The sequence below is a fragment of the Colletotrichum higginsianum genome, chromosome 4 (assembly GCF_001672515.1).
Source record: "Colletotrichum higginsianum IMI 349063 chromosome 4, whole genome shotgun sequence".
NCBI lineage: Eukaryota > Fungi > Ascomycota > Sordariomycetes > Glomerellales > Glomerellaceae > Colletotrichum > Colletotrichum higginsianum.
Window position 1 is genome coordinate 267,564 of NC_030957.1, and position 22,970 is coordinate 290,533.

Below are 22,970 nucleotides of genomic sequence, written 5' to 3' on the forward strand. Positions count from 1 at the left end.
CGGGCTTGCCTCCCCTTTGGCGCCACGCAAAGACAGGTCAAAGAAATCCTACCGTCGACTGGCTCTTCGCGTCAACGGGCGGGAGCTAGCCACAGCCCCCAGGGACTAGCAGACCACTGGGGTCGAGGTGCGCGTCACTGGGGCTTGAGAGTGTAGGTGCTTTTCCTCGTGTCGGCACGGTCATCACATGCAAGTAAACATTCGGAGATCCGTCCCAGTGTCGAAATGCTCTTTGTTTTCCACTGGAGCGAGGGCCATGACGGCGCAAACGTCCATGGCCGTTGCCACGGTGTTGTGTTCTCTAGTCTCATGGCAGATGACATTTACAAAGCTCGTTTCACTTTTAAATGGTCGTACTTGCAAAACCGCAAGACCGTGAAAGAGTTGAAACGATAAACCGGAATGTCATCATGTCCAGGGGGGGGCGTAAATGCAACTCTCTCTCACCCCGGTCTCTAATGGGAACACGAGGCCGGGCCGTATTTAGCAACTTCGAGTTAGTCTGATGTGCGTAGCTCGGCGAGCTCGAACTCTCGGGCTTTCTTCAGGCGGACTGTTGTTTTTGTTGTTGTTGTCTGCAGACTGCAGCCAAGAAGCTGCAACGCTTTGACACTGTCCTGTGTGTCCGTGACGATACCCCGAATCCTTCCCATCGGGCACCATGCCATCTTGCTGCACAGTCGTCACATTCGCAGGCCCATAACACGTGGCACCTGGTCTATTTGTAGTTTCTGATCACCGTTGGCCCTTTATCGAGGAGCAGTGTCCGTCCAGGCGCGGAATCGGGAACGCATGCCGTCACGCTCTTGGATCGATGGGGAGGGACCATGACGAGAGTAGGAACACGTAAACGACTTCAGGCAATTCTCTGGCAGCCACACCAAGTGGCGTTGCCAAAGACAGGGCTAGTGGAGAAATTGAAGGGAGCATTCCAGAACGCCTCCAAGGAAATGACCTTCAATCATCGTGGCCGAAAACCGCTCAGAGTGAGTTTCATACAGGTATATGAACACAAACACACACACATGTTGAGACTATGCAATCTTCTCAGCTTATGGACTCTGGTGAAATGAGCCTCTATAAGGCTAAAAGCTCGGAAGAAAAAAAATATAAAAAAATTGATGGAGGCTTGCTTGACTGGTGAGATGAGCAACATATACAGGGGCGTCAGTCAAGTTCAGCGGCACAGCACATTAATGAATCGTGGTGACTTTGATAAAGAGAGGAGCATTTAAACTATTTGCATGGTAAAAAATCTTCCAATGCAAGAAACCCAACTGATTTTTATCTCAACATTTGTGTGCTGCCAGATCATGACAGAGCGAGAGCAACTCCGTTTGGGAGACTCCCCTCCAGCTCACAACGTGATTTCCATCACCACTGCTGCAGCGGCGCCATCCCAATATCTGAAAGATGTTTGTTGACTTCCGCTGTCGTGTTGTCCCACATCCCCCTGACCTGTTTTGCGTCGTTTGCGATCGGATTCGGTGTCACAACTTTGCCATAAGGCTCCAGGTATTTACCCTTGAACACGTCGGCGTTCTCGCGCACTTCGCTCGCGGTGGCCGCAAAGAGAGACGTCACGGCGCCCTGGTCAGTCGACAAGAACACGGCCGCCCTGGCGAGCGAAAAGACCGAATTCCCAATACCCTTGGTCCCCTCGCTGGCCACGCCTCCTGGGTGCACCGAGATGGACAGGATCGGCAGCCCCCGCTCGTCCATCCGCCGCTGGAGCTCCTGGGCGAACAGGAGGTTGGCGACCTTGGAGACCGAGTACCGGATCATGTCGACGACGAAGACGTGACGAGAGAGATACCGCCATTGCCAGGGGTAGTAGGGGACAGGGCTGGCAAGGAATGACGGGGAGTCGAACGTGAACTGGTAGTTGGAAGGCAGGATGGCATAGTTGACGTTGGAGCTGAGCGTGATGATGCGCACATCAGCCCCTGGCTGCATCGTTGCGTTTTTAAGCAGAGGGAATACGCCGTTTGTGAAGACGAAGTGGCCGACGTGACTATTTACGTCGAGGAACGTCAGTAGATTGCAATCCTCGAGCGGTATTACAATTGCTTGGACCTCCTTACTTGACCCCCATGTGCCATTCCCATCCGGGGCCTACTGTCTGCGTAGACGCAGAGCAAAGGCCGGCGTTGTTGACTGGACGGACATCGTCAGTCGTGCAGGGGGGAGAATGTCGTGAAAGAATAGTCAGCTAACTTAGAATATCAACTTTGCTTTCTTTCGATTTCAGCTCCTTAACCGCTGCCGAGACGGATGCCAGATCCGCCAGATCGAGCGGCAGCCAGTGGAGTCGACCATTGTCAATCTCAGGATTCTCTGACGTGAGAAGAGCCCGGGCCCTGTCGGCCTTGTCTTTGGATCTCGCGGTGAAATAGACTCTAGCGCCTCGTAGGGCGATGAACTTGACGGTTGACAATCCGATGCCGGCACTGCAAACGGTGAGCCTAGGGTTGCGCAGTAATATAACTTGTCTGGTTCGCGCTGGTGTGCACTTACTTGCCCCCAGTCACAACAACTACCTTGCCTTCAAGACTGGGCATGTCAGTCAACGGGTTCCAGTAGCCGGGCATCTAGAGTTCTTAAGGTTGGTATGGGGTAATAAATTAACACTTGAAAAGAGACTTGAAGGGCTTCGAATACAGCTCATGCCAATGATATTTCTGCCTCTGCTGTAGCACTTGATATTGCCAGTCACAAGACTTATATACTATATACTGCTCATCTCAGAAAATGCAGCATTTCCTCGTTCGGGAGCACTAAAGGCTGGCTGTCCTCTCGGTCACTTTCACCAGCATGATGAGGACTACTGCGGGTTGTAATCAACCCGCACACCGAGCAGGACCAGCATCCCAGACCCACTAGAGCGAGAGAGCTTTATCCCTTTTTGGAAAATGCTCAACTTGGCGTTCTTCAACGCATCCCTTGTCAGCAACGGGGACGCCCGGGGGGGCTGTCATCTTCTCATTCGCAGGATTCGTCCATCGGCCCCTCTCATGATTCTGTCCGGTTGGGGGCTGGTTTATCCTGACTGGCCCTAAAGCTCATTGGACGAATCCCAGAAACGTGCCTGAGATGAAGAGACAATAGTGAACCGACTGGGCGGAAACTGAAGACAACCAGCACCCCACACCAACACCATCACCAGACTCGTCCCCTCCTCTGCCCATTGCCGTCTGTCCTTTTCCCTGGCAGCCTTGTTTATTTTTAATTTTTTCGTCGTATCACCAACCCACACAAGAAATGTGCGACTGACCGGCAGCGCCATCTCTGGAAATAGGTAAACGCATGACTAGTCGCCATCGCCCATAGCCTGGACAGCGCACCGTCATGCCTTGCCCACGGACGAAGGTCTCTCCGGCGGAGGGCGGCGGCTTCGCCTTTGTTCCGATATCCCACCCGAGCGAATCGGCGGCCTGGAAGAAGAAAGTGAGATCCCATGCGGCCAGAAACCACCAGGCCCGGCGGCAGCGGGTTGTCGCCTACCAGCAGACCGCCGTCACCACCCGTGCGAGTACCCCGTCCGATGGCCAAGACTCGGACGGAGCCCCTCTCCGCCCGTCGAGCCAACCACCGGAGACCCGGGAGGTGTTCGCGTCTGGCAGGGTTCTCTCAGACTGGAATTATGGAAACAGCCATCCACTTGTTCACATAAACAGCCCCATATCGCCCTTGGGCGCCGCAAGGACCGACCCGTTCAACAGCTTCCACAGGGTTGTCACGCCTTGGGAACAGAAGCTCCTCGATCACTGTGAGTGGATGACCCGCCCCCTCTTGGCACATGTTGGTTGGTACGGATGCGGATGCGCGCATGAGGATCATTGGGTGCTTGGTGAGGCGCATCCGCAGATGCGGGCAAAAGTGCAGACTGTGAGGCGGGCCGGGACTGCATGCATATCTTTCCCGCCTTGCTATCCCACAACTTACTTTCAATCACGCATATATGCCTGCCTCTGAAGGGTTTATCTTATGCGCCTGACCAGCTCAAATCAGGAATGCTGACTTCTCCTCCCTTCTTTTCCGCGTTCCACAGTCATGCAATACATGGTCATGAAGGAAATGACATGCGTGCCCTCCCTGAACCTCGACATATTGGGCGACAAGGCCGCGTTCTGGAAGAGCATGGCGGCGCATTGGGTGCAGACCTCGCTCTCTGACCGCGGGATGCTCGCCAGTACCCTGCTCTGGGCCTGCAGGCATATGGCGGCAGTGCAACATCGCGACATCTTCAACCCGCAGGCGACCAGGTACAGGTTGGAGTGCATCCAGATGCTCAACCAGACCCTGACGAGGGAAGGGAAGAACATCAGCAACCTCACTATTACTAAGACGCTTGCTTTGGCTTCGGACTCGGTGAGAATGGGCTCAGTTCTTCCTTTTTTTCTTTTTTCTTTCTTTTCTATATACCGTACTACATGCTGTTTCTCACGCAAGAAAGACAGACAGAATGATTGACTGACTTGACTGACCCATGTCGCATGATAGAACCTGATGGGCGAACACGACATCGCGGAACAGCACTTGAAAGCCGTGGGATACATGATTCGAATGCAGGACGAGGGTGACACTCCGAGCGACTTCCTCGGCAGGCTCGTGATATGGTTCACTCGGGACAAAAACTCCAAGAGCATGATGGGCAGGGCGAACCTGGACTTCAACACGGACATGACACCCGTTGCGAAAGTAGAAAAGGACTTGGTTTATCACGTCAACGCGTCGACAAGTGTCTAAACAAACATTATTATTCTAATATTTAATTTTTTTCTCCCTATTCTCACACGTCACAAAAGATTGGATGAGCTCATGAACCTTCTACGCTGGAAACATCTGAACTGCATCTGAACTCGGCTCGTCTCATCACGTCCGTTCGCCTTTTCTTTTTTATTTGATCTTTTTTATATCTTCATTTAGGAGCCCACACCCTGGGGGTACGTGAAGAGGCCCTTGGCGTCGTACTTCGTCTTGATGGTCTTCAACCGCGGCAGGTTATCCCTGTAATACTGGTCCTGCGCATCTGCCTTGCTCAGCTGCGAGTCGGCGTAGTTGGCGTACCGGCCCCAGTCGGCCTTGGCCATGGTGGCGGTGACCGAAGACATCCACTTGCCGAGGAACGAGTAGCCGGACGAGGGGTACGCCTCGTCGCCCGACGAGTCGTAGAACTGCCACATGAGCACCTTGTCGCGGTGCGCGTACGCCGTCGCCGAGTTGGCGACCTGCGCCGTCTTGGAGTTCTTGCCGCCGTGGACGTCGACCAGGACGAACCAGCCCGTGTACGTCGACTTGGCCGTGTTCAGGTAGTAGTTGACAAAGGCCTTGAAGCCGTCCTGCGAGACCGCCTTGGTCATGAGGCTCGAGGCGTAGAAGGTGTCGCTCGCGTCCTGCGGGCCCGTCTGGTCGAGGTCCTCGCCGGCGAAGTGCTCCAGCTGGCCGACCCAGTTCGTCTGGGTGATGGTGGCGCCGCCGACGTCGATGCCCAGGGGCGAGAGGAACTTCTTCAATACGCTGCGCGTCTGCGCCTCGGTGCCGATGTAGAGGCCGTCAAAGGCCGTGCTGTCCGAGGTGATGACGGCGCGCATGTTGAGCTCGGCGGGCATGTCGCCCTGGGCGTACGCCTGGAGGGCCACGAGCGCCGCGATGAGCTTGTCCTTCTTCAGGTTGAAGGGCACCTTGTACCAGGTGACGACGCTCGGGGCGGCGAAGGTGTTGAACTTGAACTCGGTGATGATGCCGAACGATGAGCCGGCGCCGCGGATGGCCCAGAAGAGGTCCGGGTTCTGGCTCTGCGAGGCCTTGACGATCTTCCCGTCGGCCGTGACGACCGTCGCTTCGACGATCCAGTCCGTCGCCAGGCCGTAAAGATGCGAGCTGAAGCCGAAGCCGCCGTGGATGCTGTGACCGGATGCGCCGACTCTGAGATTGCAAAGCGTCAGCCATGACTTACGCATGTGTAACACACACGGAGACTCATTTCTCTCTGCCTTACTCACCCTGGACATGAACCATGAGAGATGGCTCGGCCGCCCTGTTTGAACAGCTCCGTCGCCACGTGTCCGAGACGAGCGCCGGCCTGCACGGTGGCCGTGTTGTCGGCGTTCAGCGTGACGCCAAACATCTCATCTAGCCGGACCACGACGTGGCCGTTCTCACCGCCGAGCCCCGACGACGAGTAGCTGTGTCCGCCGCCGCGCGCCGTGACGGTCTTGCCGTACTGGGATGCGCATCTCACGGCCGCCTGCACGTGGCTCGCGTCGGTGGCCGCCACCACGAGCGCCGGCGTGAACTGCACGCGCGCATTGTAGGGCCTGATGTCCTCGGACCAGTCTGAAGAGGAGGACACAGTGACGGGGGCGTTGGCCGCACTGAGACAGGCCTGGATGGTGTTGCTGGAATTCCCTGCTTTGGCGGCTTGGGGGGTTTGGGGAAACGGTTTGGCTGAGGTCAACGGGAGGGCGGCAGCCGCCCAGGAAAGAGTGGAGGTGAACCTCATTGTGGATAAAAGAATGTTTAATGTTTTGTTTGAAACACCGGGAGCTCATTTTATCTTGCGGAAACTGTCAATTGTTATATACCATCGCGACTCCAGGGTCTAAGCCGGTATGTTCCCCCTCCTCTTCGGGACCTTGCCACCTCGCCTCCCACCGGGAGAACATTGGGCTCGGCCGGTCCGTCCATCGACTCCTTTGACAGTCGAGATCAACTCAGAGATCGTCCACAAGTTGAAATGGTATTTCCGGGCAGACGGGTGGCTTAGACCGCCGGGCTCTCAGATAGGTAGGAAATACCTATGTTGAGTGCAGATCGTCGGGGGAGGGGAAAGTACTGCTTAGCATCATTTACCCCGACAATGCCTGACTCAACCACATATTCTTAAAGATTCCGGCCTTTGTTGTCACCCGCTTGCCGGGGTCCGGCCTCATCAATGCGAAGAGGCGCAAGGCCTGGAGTCGGTGGCTGTCCCCAAGATTTGGCGATTACGACGCAACTGGTTTAGCCTTCGTGGACGGCATATCTGCTTGGACGGAAACAAGAGACAGGCGGGTCTCGCTCGGGGTCTCTACAATACTGGTTCAACCAAGGACTGGGTTGGATGTTGCTGGAAGTCACTGGATCTTCTACAATGGCGCACAATGTCTCGGGGGTCTCCTAGGCCGTCGGCAATTCTTCTTTCAGCTTAGGTAGTCACCGGCGGTCCTCCATCTTCATCATGAGATCGAGTAAGGCTAGATCGACAGAATAAGGCCAATCCTTGGTCCAATGAGGCGAGGATCAAAAAAGAAGTCAGTTTGGGACCATGAGGAATAGCCACCTCATTATGATGAGCGCAACAAATCGATCGTCGCTGCCATCACATATCGGTGTTTTTCATTTTTCTATCAAGAAGATATACTGGAGCTGAAAGACAATTACTGAAACCTCTCTGACACTGTATCTTTTCCATCAGTACGTCACAGGCGGACAAGGGTGATGTATGATACTGGGCCGCACAGCTCGGCGACGTTGAAGAGTAGTGACATGCAAATCGGATATCTATCGTGATCACCGGTACACAACCCCAAACGTCTCTTAAGCAGTTGAGCCCCCAGTTGAGCCACCAGTCAACTCCAGAAGATGCACCCGCACCAAGATGAGATATTGTATGACCGGGCTCGAAAGGGATCCTAATGGTCTAAGATGAGAGAGCCTCAAGGACTACACCTCCCTCCCCAACAGTGTGGCTAATGCCAACAAACCCGCTGTTCGGTTTGCCCTCCGCGGCATTGCTACACCACTATTGTGATCTGGGATTCGATGGGATATCGATATTAAATAATGGTTAGGATTCTTCTTCCGTTATCGATTAATTGTTGCAAACTGGGTGCAACATTTTCGACATGGCCGCTGGCTCAAATTCGTCGTCTGTCTTTTAACGTCATGTGGTATTGCAAGTGCCTTTCTTATCATAGCATATAAATACAACAATTCAAATGGTATTAATGCTTCCCACTCACTGAGGGTATTACCAAAGAGAGAAAAGTATAAAAAATAAAAAATAAAAAAGGTGCATACGTTGCTGGCTGACGAAAATTCATGAACGCGTACGCCAAACTTAAGCTTGCTGAACCCTCGGAATCAGCAAGCATAATCCTCGGAGAGCAAATGCTGCAAGCCCGCTACCCACCCTGATTATGAAACAATGACCTCAAATAACACTCGAGGGCATCGTGAGCTCTCAGCGGCTTACCCTAGGCGTGTCGAGATGTCCCGAATCGGAGTCAGACTGCCCCGGCCAGACCCGTCTTACGCCCGACGAGGCCTAGCCTCAGATAGGTCTCGTACTCTTTTTACATCGACTTGCAGGGGTCATGATCCTTTCCGACAGTACCCGCTGACGAGAACTGGACGGAGGAGCTTTGTTTCTTGCGTCACGCTGCACCATCCATTTGGTCCTTGAGTCCTCAGAACGCCGGCTGGTCGGGGGCTTCACCTCCGACATTTGGTGTCCGCCCATGTTGTTTAAGCCGCCCACCTGTCGTCGGCGTCGGCGTCGTATCCGCCGATGCTGTGAAAGCGGCTACCGTGACTGATCGGGATGTCGGTGGACTTCCCTTCTTGCTGAACATGGGACTTGCATTTCCCAATTCGGGCTATTGCGCAGCACAGCATGGCTGACGGAGTACCTTGGACATCTGACCTATGCGTTCAACATATAAGTGCCATGGTCTCCAGGCTCTAACGATGTCTTGCTATTCAGCATCCAGAACAGGTCTTCCACTCACACTATATCCAACTTTGACATCACCAAATCACTTACCCTTTAACAACCACAACACTGCCAACATGGCTCTAGTACACGGCTCCTGCGACCCCAAATTTGAGCAAGTTCGCAACCAACTCCAGCAGTTCATCGAGTCTGGAGAAGAAATCGGCGCCGCCATCACCGTCAACATCGACGGCAAGGATGTCATCGACCTGTGGGGCGGCCACACCGACGTGGAGCGTACCCGGCCGTGGGACAGGGACACCATCGTCACCGTCTTCTCCCTGACGAAAAACGTCCTCAGCCTTGCCGTCCTTATCCTCGTCGACCGCGGGGTCCTGTCAATTTCCGACAAGGTCGCCAAGTTCTGGCCCGAGTTTGCCGCCAAAGGCAAGGAGAACGTCGAGATCCGCCACATCCTCTCGCACACCTCGGGGGTCTCGGGCTGGGAGTCTGACAGGCCGCTCTCGTTTGACGAGATCTGCGACCTGGACGCGGCCGCGGACAAGCTAGCCGCGCAGGCCCCGTGGTGGGAACCCGGCACCGCGTCCGGGTATCATTCCTGGACTTTCGGGTATCTGCTCGCCGCCATCGTCCGCCGGGCCACCGGTTCGACGTTGCAGCAGTTCGTCATCGAGGAGATTGTCAAGCCTCTCGGTGCGGACTTCCAGTTCGGAGTGTCCGAGAGCGATCTGGGCCGGACCACAGACGTCCTCGCCACGGCCATGCCTCCACTCGGTCCCGGGATGGGTCCCCAGCCCGGCTCCATCGCGGCCAAGACGATGAACCCGCTGCCGATACCGTTGGATTTTGGCAACACCCCTGCCTGGCGCCAGGGCAATATCCTCTCGGCAAGCGGTCACTCGACCGCGCGAGGCCTGAACCGCATCCTGTCGGCCATCAGCCTGGGCGGCTGCGTCGACGGCAAGCGCCTGCTCTCGCGAGAGACGCTTGACCTGGTGTTCGAGGAGCAGTCCAACGGCGTCGATCTCGTCGTCGGTGCTCCCTTGCGCTTTGGCGTCGGCTTCGCCCTCACGGGGGCCGAAGGTCCCACGGCATACCTGCCAAAGGGGCGCGTGTGCTTCTGGGCCGGCCTCGGGGGTTCTCTCGCGGTGATGGACTTGGATCGGAAGTTGACGATTACGTATGCGATGAACAAGATGTCGATGGCGGGCTTGGGAAACGCTGCTGCGAGGTCGTATGTCAAGGCGATATATGAGGCTTTGGATGACGAATGAGAGGGAATGTGGTGGAGGCTGGATGTGGCGGGTGTCCCTAATGATTTATGTAGTGGGCAGATAATGAATAAAGAAGCGTTTCAATGGGTAAAGAATGAGTTGAAGTACGGAGATTTGACGCTTCCAATGAGTTCATTTCAGACACTCTAATGAGCAATTCACCTCGACTTCCATTTCGAGGTCAATCTTGCCATGCATATCCTCATGCACTTGAAGAGTGACATTCCAGCATGCAGGATGCCCAATTACAACGCCGCTTACATCTTAAAGAAGATGGCCACAAAGCACCAAGCCGATATGTAGCATAACAACATGTAGAATAAGTTGATTCAAAACCCTCATCATCAGTGGTTACCCTCCCTACAGTCGTAAGCCTGATGTTCTCCCGCCTATGAACTAGCATCTGCTTTTCCAGGGACAGCATAAAGGGGCTTCAAATTGCCCATCCGGTCGCACGCGGCAAACTTCCACGATTTTCTATGAATCCAGTACGTGCCATGTCGGCAGAGAAGCTTGACCACCGATGGTGCCGGTGGCCAGACCGCCCATCGGTCACCTTCGAAAGCGACATCATGGTTGGAGAGGCAGAATGGCAAGCCCTTGACCAAGCCCAATGCTTTCTATCGGACACACTCCGTCAGCAGCCTACATCGGGTCCCTGGCATCGCCGTCGCCCGTTTGTGACTCACCATGTTCTTCTCGCCCTCTTCTGCAAACTTCTGCTCCAGCTTGGCCATCTTGTCCACGCCAAAGATCTTCAGCCCCAAGATGCTGGGGATCTCGTCGCCGAGGTGTCTCGTCAACGCCTCGCCGAACCCGTCAATCAACGTCACCAGCCTCGAGCCGTCAAACTTCTCCCTCCCGGAAGCGCAGGCGTCGACGTACGTCTTGAACGCCTCCAGCCCGTCGTGGAACTCCTTGTGCTGCGACACGTTGCAGTCCATCAGCCCCTTCTGCCCCGTCATCGCCTCGATCGCCGGGAAGAAGTCCGCCTCCTCCCCCGAGTGGTGGACGTGGAGCAGGTCGTGCCAGGCGAGGACGTATCGCAGGAACGCCTTGGACTCCGGGGCCGGGACGTGCGGCGCTTGCAGGTAGATCGAGTTCAGGCCGCGGATCGCCATGTTGTGAACGAGCGCCATCTCGGAGGCGACACGGACGAACATGTCGGGCTTTTCCCCCTTTCAGCTTCTCGATCCAGCGAACACGAGTTTTGTCAGGGGGGGGGGGGACTGGGGCACTGACCTCCGGGGCATCTTTTTCGTTTTGGGAATTTTGGAATGTCGGGGTTGGTATGAGAGCGTAGGGGTGATCGGCGTAGAAGGCCATGTTGGAGGGAGCCTGTGGATGTTGCTGACACTGGGAACGGGGGTAATAGAAGCAAGACGGAAAGCTTGATCCCCGATCAACATGCTTCCATCAGGAGGGTACAGGCAGCTGCTTCTTAAGTCGAAGCTCTAGGTAGGTAGATGGCTAGATGTGGAACTACTCATACCTCAGCTTCTACCCACATCAGCTGTGCCACTTCAGCCTCGAAGCCACGTCTAGTCATGGTTCAATGGTCTGGTTGCTGTTTTTCCGAGGTAGCTCGCAACTCAGCCTCGCGTGGGAAGTAAACATCACGCTCGAGGAAGGGAATGGTCGACCGTTTCCGTCTCGAGAGTCGGAGTCAAGTCGATGACCTGCTGCTGTTTCTATTCGTCCTGATTGTTTTCCAGACTTTCAGCGTGGCGCGCTAATCACCCAGAGCGGCTAGCTGGCGTCTTCCAGGCTGGGTGCCGAAAAGCGCCATCCTGTGAACTTTATAGAGGGCTTAAATTAGGCTGACACTCAGGTATGATGGCGTGTGAGCAGGACGAAAAGCTTTCGTGACATTCGAGAGCTCCAATGTCGTTGTGCCTCGGAGAGGCCTCCAGCGATACTTCCTGTCAGTCACAGCTAGTCGAAGCTCCCAACTGCATCACATCAGCATCCGATTGGAAATCCCTGATTCTAATATTCAGCAAAATGGGCATTACATGAAGCATTTCTGAAGCATGTTCACTATTCACTAAAAAGAATGAGCCGGCCTTCACGGACCGTACATGATCCACTTTTACGGGGAAGGGTGGATACGTTAGACCGGGTACGCCGGTAGGTCGCCGGTGCCCCGATACCAGGTCCACGGCACAAGACGGAGACGGGTGCACGTTGGATTTTCACTTGAGAAACAAAACTTGTATCCAGTAATGTGCTATAGGAATGAGAAAAGACCCAACATTGGAGCCTTGAGCCAACCTTGATCATGCCAAGATGTGGAACGAAGAGAGTATACACGAACCAAAATATGTACAGAGAAGTGGGGTCTAAACCATCCAAAGATGATTACTTTTAGGCTCTTGATGATTCTTCTCGGAGCGGTGAATTGGGAAGAGTCCAGTAAGCCATTCCAAGCCCATCCTCACCTACGCCAAATAGCCCTTGAGGAGGCTGTTGTAGTACTGGTATCCCGTGCCGGAGGGAGGCTCGAAGCTGAAGATGTAGTCGCTCCACCAGGGCCCGGCAGACCACCAGAGCGCGCCGGACCACACGTCCGAGTTGGCCTTGAGGTAATCGAGGAGGCCCTTGACGGCGGTCTGACACTGGGGGTTGGCCCCGCCGGCGAACTCGCCCAGGATGCCGACCTTGCCGTTCTGGCGGAGCCAGGCGGTCGCGGCCTGGACCCTCTCGACGCCGATGGTCGTCGACACGCACGACGGGGACGTCCCCGAGCTGTCCGAGTCGAGGTACTGGTGCATCTCGTAGACGATCTTGTTCAGGGGGTCCGTGAGGGCCTTCATGTTGTCGTTGACCGCCGGCCACGACCAGGCGCCGGACCACTGGTTGCCCTCGACGAAGATGTACTGCGTGGCGCCGGTGGCGCGGATGCCGTTGATGGCGGCCTGGTTGAGGTTGAGCACGAGCGTCTGGTCCATGGTGTGGTACTCGTTGTTGGTGTCGAAGACGACCCTGTCGTTGCCCTTGAACTGGTTGGCGAAGTTGACCCACCACGTCTGAAAGCCGGCGACGTCGGTGATGACGGCGTTGTTGAAGCGGCCGTAGTTGTGGGGGTCCAGGACGGCCCAGCCCCCGCTCTGGGTGATGTGGTTGACCACGTTGGTGAGGTTCTGGAGGTACGCGTTGTTGAAGCCGCTGGTCAGCGAACCGGGCGTCAGGCGCTCCATCTTGAGCTGCACGCGGAAGGTGTTGTATCCCTGGCCGCGGAGGGTCTGCGTAAGAGGCTGTCAGTACTGACCGTCACACTCTCGGTGCTGGAGATTTTGGGGCACGTACGGTGATGGTAGCCGGATTGGGGAAGATGAACTCGGTGCCCCAGGTGCCGGGCAAGACCTTCTCGCCTGGTGTTTGAGTGTTAGCGGAACCCACCAACCATCGCCAGTTGATAGGGAGACCTACCAAACTCTCCTCCGGCCTCGTTGGCACCGAACCACTTCCAGCCGAGGTTGCTGGTCGGGGGAGGTGTCGAGGTGGTGGTGGGCTTGACCGTCGACGTCGTGGTCGACGCCGTGGTAGTCGTCGTCTTCGTAACCAGAGTGGTCGGAGACGGAGCCGGACCGGAGCCGGGAAGACACTGGCTGTACCACGGGTTCGAGTAGATACAGGTGTAGCCGGAGATACAGGTCGTCGGCCCATTCCAGTCTGAGCTGCCACCGCACTGAGCCCAGGCGCCGGCCTGGGCAGAGGCCACGCCGACGAGGGCGCCAAGAGAAAGAAGGTACTTCATGATGAGTTAGTTGCCTTCGAGATGAGTCGTCTTCGATGCCGGTACACAGAGGCAGAAAGAAGATTGTCTCGGCACATGGCCTTGGCTGCCATTCTTATACAACAGGTGCGGACGAGTACTCCTTGGCGCCGCCACTCTTCCTCGGACCGCTTCACGATGTGACCTCTGCCCATGGAGACCTCCATTCCGTGGCGCCTTTCCCCTTTCACAGTTGAGGGCGCGAGGCCCCCGAAGGCCCCGAGGGGTTGCAGGAGCTTCGCGGCTCGCTACCGGCCTGCCAGAGGTCATCTGGACGTGATCGTGCTCAAGATCGGCCTATATCGTCGGCTCGACAACCCGTGTGAAGCGAGAGATCACCAGGGATTCCCGGTCGGTTTTCTCTTTCCAGGCCGGCACGTCTGGAGCCGCAAAAATGCCGTTGACGCTTTGCGGGCAGGATGGGCAACGTCGGACCGGCTTACTGATATCGCATCCTCTACCCAACCGGGGTCGAGGCAGGTGACCACTGAGCAATGCGACCAATGGGCGGGGGGGTTCAATTTCCGAGGCCGGGAAGACGGGATTTCGCGGCCTCGGAGAAGGGGGTATTTTGGAATTGGGAGCTGGGAGTTGGGCCGGAGTCTCAGCCTCCGAGGTTGCATCGAGCCCGTCGGGCGCGCACTTTATAAACACATGACCATGGCCCGGACGCTTGTCGGTACCAGAGATTTTAATATGGCTCCCGCGACAGTTTCCACCACTTGAGTCCTAAGCTGCAAATGAGGTTGGAACGGTTCGAGGGACAGCAAGGCCCGGCTGTGACGTCCTTGGGGTTCCCGCCCAGTTCCGCCCGTCCTTGCTGGGCCTGCAAGCTGTTTTCAACTGCTTTCTGTGTTGACACGACGCCAATCTCGAACATGGGGTTATGCTGGACTCGTCAGCGTCAAGGCGGAAGCCGGAGATCGTAGCATTCGGTTTCCGTTGATCCTCCGGAAGCCATCGGTAGTTCCTGGCTAGGCCTCTCGATGCCCGCGCCAATGTGGTTGTTGTAGTTGTTTTTTGCCACATCCTGCACTACACAGACTCGACCGCGCTCAACCACCGCCGGTCTGTTGCGAGGAGAAAAGGGGTGAAACGACAGTGTTGTTCCGGTCACGTCCGGTTCAGATGCCCGACGCCCCGCAGGCTCTCATTCAACGGGCGGATTGCGTGACCCTTGAACGGTTCGAAGGGCCGCGACTCAGACATGGGCCGGCTTGTGTAGGAAGCACGGTAAGGTGTGAAGGATGCTCTTCAGTTTGCCATAATTTTGGGGCTGCTATTTGCTCTGATAACAAGGCTCGTTGAGTATTTCGAGCCGTCTTAATTCCCTCAAGAGGCTGAACTTGAAGCCTGCCGGAGCAAGAACATGTCCTTTGAAGACTTCACTTGGGTTTCCGTAAGATCTTGGGGGAGGTGGGGTGACTTTTGAGGCTTCGTAATGTCAATGCCAACCGCAACTCATCGCAGCGTCGGCGCTCCCATTATCTATTAGAGGATAAAGGAACTGTAGGAACTTTGCCGTAAATCCAGTCAAAGACATGATTGGCATCCCCGAACCACAACTCCGATGACACTCTTGATGTAGTACACTGTGTACTTGATTCTCTCTTCTCGCCACCCAAGTCCTAGACAGCCCCCGTGCTACAAGTCGTCTCTTCCGATGCCGTACTTGTACGCAGACAAGGCGCGCTCACGACAGCTCTTGTGCTCAACCATCTGCTCAGGATACCCGGCCTTCTTCGCCTGCGGTCCGGCACCGCGGCCGTAAGGGTCATGAATGGCCTTGCCCTTGACGCCCTTGAGCTCAGGCACCCACTTCCGGATGTACTCGCCGTCGGGGTCGAACTTCTCGCTCTGCAGCAGTGGGTTGAAGATCCGAAAGTAGGGTTGGGGATCGACACCGACGCTGGCGGAGAAGCCCCAGCCGCCATTGTTGGAGGCAAAGTCGCCGTCAATGAGTTGCTCCATGAAGTAGCGCTCGCCCATGCGCCAGTCAATGAGGAGGTCCTTTGCAAGGAAGCAGGCGACGATCATGCGACACCGGTTATGCATCCATCCCATTGCGTTCATCTGGCGCATGGCGGCGTCGACGATGGGGAAGCCCGTCTTGCCGGCGCACCAGGCCTTGAAGTCGTCCATGTCGTAAGACCATTCGATGTTTGCGTACTCGGGCTTGAAGGGTTTGTTCATGCTGTGGCCGGGCTGGTCAGCGATCATGACGTTGCGGTTGCGACGGAAGAGGGAGAGGGAGAGGGATACGAGGAGGGAGAGGGAGAGACAAAGGCGGGCATCCATCCAAACATACCAGACGTATGGCCAGTTCACCAGGACGTGCTTGTAAAAGTCCCGCCAGGCCACCTCGCTTATCCACACACGGATTCCCTCGATGCCCGCGTCGAGCTTCTTGGTCTTGTTCCGGTCACGCGCATACCGCACACAGGTCCTCGAGCTGATGGTTCCGCTGGCAAGGTGCACTGAGAGATTCGAAGTCCCGGGTTCGTGGGGGATATTGCGTTTGTTGTGGTACTGGCCGACCTTTTCCTCGCAGAACTTCTCCAGGCGGCTTCGCGCCTCGTGCTCGCCGGCCGGCCAGAAGGCACGAAAGCGCTTCTTTTGCTCGTCGTTGTCGAGCTCCCGGCCCGCAACCTCGTCCGGGATCTCCGAGTCAAACAGCTTGCTGAAGCTCTCCCTAGCGCTGGAAGGGTTTCTTGCGGGCGGATCGTACAGCTCGAGAAGGTCCAGGTTCTCGTGAACATGGCGGACCCAGGTCCGGAACCAGGGAGAGTAGACGGCGTACTGTTTGCCTGTTCCGCTGGCGAGTTGGCCGGGAGGGACGACGCACGTATCGTGCAGGACCTCGTACGAGAGGCCCCTGTCGGCAAACATACGGACCATCTTGGCCTCCCGTCGGAGCTCGTCGACCTCGTACTCCATATTGGCAAACAAATGGCTGGCTCCCCATTGATCCATGAGCCCTGCAATCCTGTCAGGGATCGTCTTGCGCTTGTCGACCGTCTCGACATAGAGCGGGATGTCCAGCTTGGACAGGTCCTCCCTCAGAACATGCAGGGTCCTCAGCATGAAGTCGACGCGGATGGGAGCCGTGAGATGTGCCTCGTAGTCCTGGGGGCTGATGATAAACATGGCGATCAGCGGAACCCCTGCCTCCTTGGCCTTTTCGCTCGCAAGGGAGAGCGATCGGTTGTCTGCCGTCCGCAGGTCCATCTTGAACCAGTGCACGACGGCCTTTTTCGGTTTGACAGCCTTTCGCGCCGTGGACGTGTCCTCGAGCGCCGAGGTGAGCTCTTGGATGGGTTTGGGGAGTTCGTCATTGTTGTAGGCGCGTGCGCGGTCGTTGCTCATCTCGTGAGGGTAGAACTTGCGGAGGACGATGCCGTGCTTCTCGGCGTCTGTGTGAAACGGGTGCGGCCGGCGCAAAGGATCTCGATCTCGATCTCGGCCATTCTGCTCCTCATCCGTCTTGATCCTCTTCCTCCCCGAGTCGCTGGACTCTGCAGCGGGTGCCGACTTGCGCTTCTGCTTGGGTGGCATCGTCGAGAAGCGACGCGGGTTAGACGTAGGGAAGCTGCTCGGATGGGCCCTGGGGGAGATGGAGGTGTGAGAAAAGCTCGAGGCGAGGCAAGCAGCAGAAGCAGCAAAGACAGCAACAGCAGCAGGTGAAGTCGGTGGCAGATACGCGTTTCTGGACAGCAGAAAGCGACAGGGGAGCATATGGGGGGGACGGTAGTGAGATGCGTGCGGCGGAACTGTGGTTTAGGTTACGAGATTCATTCTGCGTGGTCTAGAGCTTCGGCTTCACCTTCGATCTGTGACATTAGCTGCTGCTTGTCCTAAGAATCCGAACCTCCACTGCTGGTGCTGGGCTATAAAACCAGGCAAGCCCCAATGGGACAACGAGGGGCGATGGGATCATGCTGGGGAAAAGTCGACGATCGGCCGATGTCTTGTGCGTCATCATGTTCCTGAAATCGGGAGATCGGGACGTGCATCAACTTTAGCGTCCCAGGGGTCTGGATTAGCGGGGGGGAGATTAGAGATTTAGGGGCTTTTGGGACTCTAGGCGCCTGCCTCCCTGACCTATTGGAGGCCGACTTGATTGGCTGCTCGAAAATGGTAGCGCGCTAGAGCTCTCGCTTCCTCCTATTTTGGAGAGATTCTCGGTCAGCCTCGGTGTACCTCATCCATAACAGTCCGGTGAAATGCCGACACGTGATCTTATCGATAAGGATGACGTTCTGGCCGTTCAGCTCTTCGGCTCCCGCAACCCAACTGGCGACGGCGACGAGATATGCCCCAAAAACCTTGCGACCTTCACAACAACGTCAACGTCTACGACGGAACAGATACTCCCTTTAGCTACTGACACTCAAACCGCTGTCTTCCACTCCTCTCGTTCTTTCCTTTTCCTTGCGCCGCCTCCCTTACGAAAGTAAGCAAACATGGACCCGGGCCGTCGAGCGATGCTGTCTGGGCGCAGGTCCCCCAGTCGCAGAGGCGGCGAGAGAGACAGAGACATTGCGTCGCCGCGACGCGACCCCAACAACCGCATCACCAAGCCCTCGAATCACCCCCCCTCGTCGACTTCGACTTCGAGACCGCCGCGTCAGAATAAAAGTTCGAGCTACATGACGCAGGACGAGCAGTCGAGGCAGTTTGTCGCCGACGAAGACAAGTTCGTTCTGAAACAGGCCAAGAAGAAGGCCGACATACGGGTTCGGGAAGGCCGAGCCAAGCCCATTGATCTCCTGGCTTTCAATCTGCGCTTTATCGACTCGGATCGAGACGTCTTCGACGACGACGATGCCGACCTGCACATCAACGTGCCGTCTCCAGAGGATGTGCTGCAGGGGCTGGGCGAATCACAGCTCCAGGAGCTGGACGCTGACATGACGTCCTACCATACCCTGGAGCAAAACGACCGCAACCGCGACTACTGGAGGGCCTTGCAAACTATCTGCGCCGACAGGCGGCAGAAGCTGAAACCGCAGGGTCCGGACGCCCGGGTCGTCAGCACAGTGTCGGAAGACGTCGACAAGATCCTGCGCCCCAAGACGTACGAGCAGCTCGACACTCTCGAGTCCCAGATCAAGGCCAAACTACGCTCCAATGACGACATCGACGTCGACTACTGGGAGCAGCTCCTTCGCAGCCTGCTGGTGTGGAAGGCCAAGGCCAAGCTCAAGAAGGTGTACGAAGCAATCAGCGAGAGCAAAGCTGCCATGCTCAAGCTGCAAGACCCGACAAAGGCTTCTGCTGCTTCTGCTGCTGCTGCTGCTACTGCTGCTGCTGCTTCTGTCATCCCAGTGCAGGCCGAGTCTATTTCGGGCCCTGCGGCCGTCCGGAATCCGTCATCTGAACAATCCAGTAGGGCCGACACGAAGGCGGTGCCTGTTTCAAGTGCACCGCAAGGTGGTGCGCCACCACCGGGAACGGCGCGTTTTGCCCAGACGGGCAACGAAGACTTCTCGCAGGCCACCAAGGCGCTCTACGATCGCGAGGTGGCACGCGGCGTCAACGAGGACGAGGAGATATTCACGGCCGAGGAGACCGTCGCCAGCACGTCGAAACCGCAGTGGGCGGACAAGTACCGTCCGAGGAAGCCCAGATACTTCAACCGGGTGCAGATGGGCTATGAATGGAACAAGTACAACCAGACGCACTACGACCACGACAACCCGCCGCCCAAGGTGGTCCAGGGCTACAAGTTCAACATCTTCTACCCCGAGCTGATCGACAAGACAAAGGCACCCACCTTCAAGATCATTCGAGAACACGGGAGGAAAAGGGGAGAGTCCTTTGCAGCTGCAGGAGAGGAGGACACGTGCCTCATCCGTTTCATCGCGGGGCCGCCGTACGAAGACATTGCGTTCCGCATCGTGGATCGTGAGTGGGATTACAGTGCAAAGAGGGACCGCGGCTTCCGGAGCTCGTTCGACAAGGTATGTCTACGCCTTTTGTTTTCTGTCCATGCCGTTTATGCCCATGAATACATACTGGCTACACTGCCTTCACATGGCCCCTTTTCCCCCTTAAAGGCCATGGCGAAGTCGACATGGCACAATTGCATGGAGGGAGAGCACAAAGATGATTCAGGAGAGATCATCTAGGGGGGAGGGGGGGAGGAGGGGAGGCAGGAGGAGATGGAGATGGAGGACGAGCTGCATGAGGACGAGCTGCAAAAGTGCGCCCGCACAGCTGTGCCCCTTGTCTCTTTTTCTCTCTCTCTCTCCTCTCATTCCCCTCCATTTCCCCGTCTAGCTCCCTCCATCATCTGCCGCCCCTTCTCGAAGGAACCGACCCTCCCTCAGATGGTCATGCGATGCCGAGATAGACGCAGACGCAGACGCAGACATTCTTGAGGGTGACAGGCCGAGATGCGGCAACCTGGTCAACTCGGCCAACTCGTTTTCAGCGAGCCACCGCCCAGCATCAACCGCCTACACGCGCGCCTCTTGGCTTCTCTACTTATGCTATTTCTGTCACATTTCCTCCTCCTCCTCCTTTTCCTTCTCTTCTCATCGTCCTCGTCCTCGTTTAACTCCTCCTCCCCCGTCCACCCCAGTACATGGCGTTGAGCTAATCTTATCTCCCTGCAGGGCATCCTGCAACTGCACTTTCAATTCAAAAAGGTGAGGGACAAGACCCACTCGCACTCTGTTTCAGTGATTGCTGCCGTACTTTCTTTTTCTTTTACTGACATGATGACACCTGCAGATCTACTATCGGAAGTAATGGATGGCCCTGGGACATGGGGCTGGGGAGAAGGGGATGTGCTCGTATTCTCACGATGCATCGTAGATGTGACAGAGTCAACCGGTTGGGCGAAGAGAGAGTACATGATGCACACGAAAGCCGCGTTTGGGCTTGGTTTCGTTCTTGCAAGCCTTTCGGCCGACCTAGACCGATAGCCGGGTCAGTTCAGATCTGGGACTGTCATCTGGATCGCACGCGTCCGCCTCATCTTGCACTCCCTTGTCTTCTTCTTCTTCTTCATCGCCTGCTCGCCGCTCTCAACGACGCCGGTACCATATACTCGCTCTCCCTCTCTTTCTCTCTCTCTCTCTCTCTCTCTCTCTGTCGTCAGTCTCTGCCACACGCAGTTTCACCAAAAGATGCATACACTACAGACTACAGAATACGCACTACATGCTGAACGGAGTACTGTACCGCAACCGATCGACCGCCACTGGCCGCAAGCCAGGGCGTGGGAAGACGAGAGAAAGACGCACAAATACACGGGCGACCATAGCTTTCGCCTCCAACTAATCAACATCGTCCTTCTTACCTCGTCGTGTAACCGTTGGTACCAGGGCTTACCGGACTAGCCAACGGGTCTCTTCCGAGCCCAGCATCCACGAATACTGTGTGTGTAGTGCATCTCCCTGGCCCCCACGACGCTATGCCGCCCACCCTGGGTCAACTGACATGATGCGGAGCATAGTTGTATGAGTTTATCCTGGCAGGAATCGGAACACAATGGCTGCAGCTAGTTGCTGATATCCACACCACTGCAGCAGAACCCACCTCGACCCTGCCCACCACGCCTTGCCTTGCCTTGCCTTGCCTCTCGCCTTTACGAATACATCGAATACAATCACAGAGTGACAGAGTGACAGAGTGACAATCCCTACCACACGTCGACGATCCAAACCTTTCACCGACTAGGTCTTGGAGGGGGCGAGCCTCGGCCATGGACCATAGACAATGTGCCATGGTAATGGCAATGGCAATGGTTCAGGACATCGTGACGAGCGGCAGCGGCAGGAAGAGAACCGTGGGCAGCACACACTCCTTAACTTGAGATGATCGGTCTTCCCCGTGTCATGTACATGCATCCAAAAGGCAGAAGAGAATTAAGGCAGGGGAACTCGAAACAGCTCTCTCTGTCTCTCTGTCTCTCTGTCTCTTTCTCGCTCTCTCGCTCTCTATCTCTTCCCAAGCAAGCGGCGACATCTCGGCCCAGACGGGACTGCACCTCCACTTCCCCCACCCTTATTTCTAAATTGGCGTCGAAAATAAACTGTAGAATGCGACAATGATCTACATGTCGGCGGGCTGGCAGCTCGGTAGAGCGATCTTGCGACCGCCTTGCTACCTCATCGAGACGGACACTAGAGGGTATCTGAGGCGGCGCTGATGGCCGTGAAGACGAGTGATTGGCCCTGTCTCGCCAAAGTCAATGCACGCGGCCGATGTACCTGCTGCTGCTCCCCGGGATGGGATGCCGCCGCCGCCGCCGGTGATGGTGGTTGTGATGGTGATGGTGCTGATTCTGTTGCTGTTGCTGCTTCACTTGCTGCAGAATGCTCGCCGAAGAGGGACAAGAGACTGACTGGGACTCCTTTGGCTGACCTCGGTCCAGCCATGCCAACGACACGACTACGTCGTCTCGTCAGACTGTCTGTATCTTTGTACAATGGGGGGGGCCTGTCACTTTCTGTCGCCGCCCAACTCGGTCTGGGTGGCTTGGTGGATGTGGACGTGTGCAACATAGCCCTCTCTCTCTATTTCTCTCCCTACCTCTCTCTCTGGTTCGCCTGGTGTGAGGCTCAGGCCCATATCTTGTACCATGCCACCATGCTGCCGTTGTCGACATCTATCTTCTTTCCCCCCTTTGCCGCCTGCGCCCCCCGGATAGGCAGGCAAGGGACTGGCTGGGCCCGATGTGGCCGCCTTGTTCGTCCTTGTGGTCACTGGGGGGGGCAGCGCTCCCCTCCTGCTATCAAAACGATGGTCGCACGCAGACGGCCTGGATCATGGGTCGGCCTCTCTTGACAAATGGGCTACGGGTTTTGTGGTGGCGTTGCTAGCTCCAACGGTCATGGCATTGACAGACAGACACACGCACATACACAAGACTCTCGCGGCAGAGAAATGGAGAGGATATGTGGAGAAGGACGAGGGAGAAGATGAGAGGACAAGGAGCCGAAAAGAGACGGAGAGAGATGTCTGGACGGGGGACGCTTTACAGCCCAGTCCAGCCCAGCCCCCAACCACAGCAGCCTGCTACGCACCTCTCGTTGCTAGTCGGCCGCCCATCATCTCATCATCCGCATGGAGAACAAGCCCTAGGTGATACCCGCTCTGTGGGCTGCTGAGGGGGGAAGGGAGATACTTCTTCAACATAGCCCTCGATGAACCAAAGAGAAATGAAAGTCAACGATCCCAGTCGGAC

General features: G+C 56.3%; 8 protein-coding genes across 8 annotated transcripts; 3 read left to right on the forward strand and 5 right to left on the reverse strand.

The window, feature by feature from the left end:
* Window positions 1-1,374: 1,374 nt before the first annotated feature.
* Window positions 1,375-2,591, reverse strand: CH63R_05433 (Daunorubicin C-13 ketoreductase; the record flags this gene model as incomplete). Its single annotated transcript, XM_018300408.1, has 4 exons — window positions 1,375-2,014; window positions 2,085-2,157; window positions 2,218-2,465; window positions 2,518-2,591. The coding sequence occupies 4 exons, from the start codon at window positions 2,589-2,591 to the stop codon at window positions 1,375-1,377; spliced, it is 1,035 nt and encodes a 344-aa protein (XP_018158258.1).
* Window positions 2,592-3,348: 757 nt separating this feature from the next.
* Window positions 3,349-4,749, forward strand: CH63R_05434 (uncharacterized protein; the record flags this gene model as incomplete). The annotated part of the gene is made up of 3 exons (XM_018300409.1): window positions 3,349-3,769; window positions 4,052-4,371; window positions 4,504-4,749. 3 exons carry the CDS (start codon window positions 3,349-3,351, stop codon window positions 4,747-4,749), a joined length of 987 nt encoding a protein of 328 aa, XP_018158259.1.
* A 176-nt stretch (window positions 4,750-4,925) lies between these two features.
* On the reverse strand, window positions 4,926-6,505 carry CH63R_05435 (FAD binding domain-containing protein; the record flags this gene model as incomplete). Its single annotated transcript, XM_018300410.1, has 2 exons — window positions 4,926-5,928; window positions 6,006-6,505. The coding sequence occupies 2 exons, from the start codon at window positions 6,503-6,505 to the stop codon at window positions 4,926-4,928; spliced, it is 1,503 nt and encodes a 500-aa protein (XP_018158260.1).
* A 2,330-nt stretch (window positions 6,506-8,835) lies between these two features.
* CH63R_05436 (Beta-lactamase) lies at window positions 8,836-9,993 on the forward strand (the record flags this gene model as incomplete). The annotated part of the gene is made up of 1 exon (XM_018300411.1): window positions 8,836-9,993. One exon carries the CDS (start codon window positions 8,836-8,838, stop codon window positions 9,991-9,993), a length of 1,158 nt encoding a protein of 385 aa, XP_018158261.1.
* A 389-nt stretch (window positions 9,994-10,382) lies between these two features.
* On the reverse strand, window positions 10,383-11,319 carry CH63R_05437 (Hemerythrin HHE cation binding domain-containing protein; the record flags this gene model as incomplete). Its single annotated transcript, XM_018300412.1, has 3 exons — window positions 10,383-10,613; window positions 10,683-11,171; window positions 11,236-11,319. 3 exons carry the CDS (start codon window positions 11,317-11,319, stop codon window positions 10,383-10,385), a joined length of 804 nt encoding a protein of 267 aa, XP_018158262.1.
* A 1,115-nt stretch (window positions 11,320-12,434) lies between these two features.
* On the reverse strand, window positions 12,435-13,753 carry CH63R_05438 (Cellulase; the record flags this gene model as incomplete). The annotated part of the gene is made up of 3 exons (XM_018300413.1): window positions 12,435-13,238; window positions 13,303-13,367; window positions 13,426-13,753. The coding sequence occupies 3 exons, from the start codon at window positions 13,751-13,753 to the stop codon at window positions 12,435-12,437; spliced, it is 1,197 nt and encodes a 398-aa protein (XP_018158263.1).
* A 1,662-nt stretch (window positions 13,754-15,415) lies between these two features.
* On the reverse strand, window positions 15,416-17,326 carry CH63R_05439 (DNA photolyase; the record flags this gene model as incomplete). The annotated part of the gene is made up of 1 exon (XM_018300414.1): window positions 15,416-17,326. The coding sequence occupies one exon, from the start codon at window positions 17,324-17,326 to the stop codon at window positions 15,416-15,418; it is 1,911 nt and encodes a 636-aa protein (XP_018158264.1).
* A 908-nt stretch (window positions 17,327-18,234) lies between these two features.
* On the forward strand, window positions 18,235-19,902 carry CH63R_05440 (uncharacterized protein; the record flags this gene model as incomplete). The annotated part of the gene is made up of 2 exons (XM_018300415.1): window positions 18,235-19,734; window positions 19,831-19,902. The coding sequence occupies 2 exons, from the start codon at window positions 18,235-18,237 to the stop codon at window positions 19,900-19,902; spliced, it is 1,572 nt and encodes a 523-aa protein (XP_018158265.1).
* Between the last annotated feature and the right edge of the window lie 3,068 nt (window positions 19,903-22,970).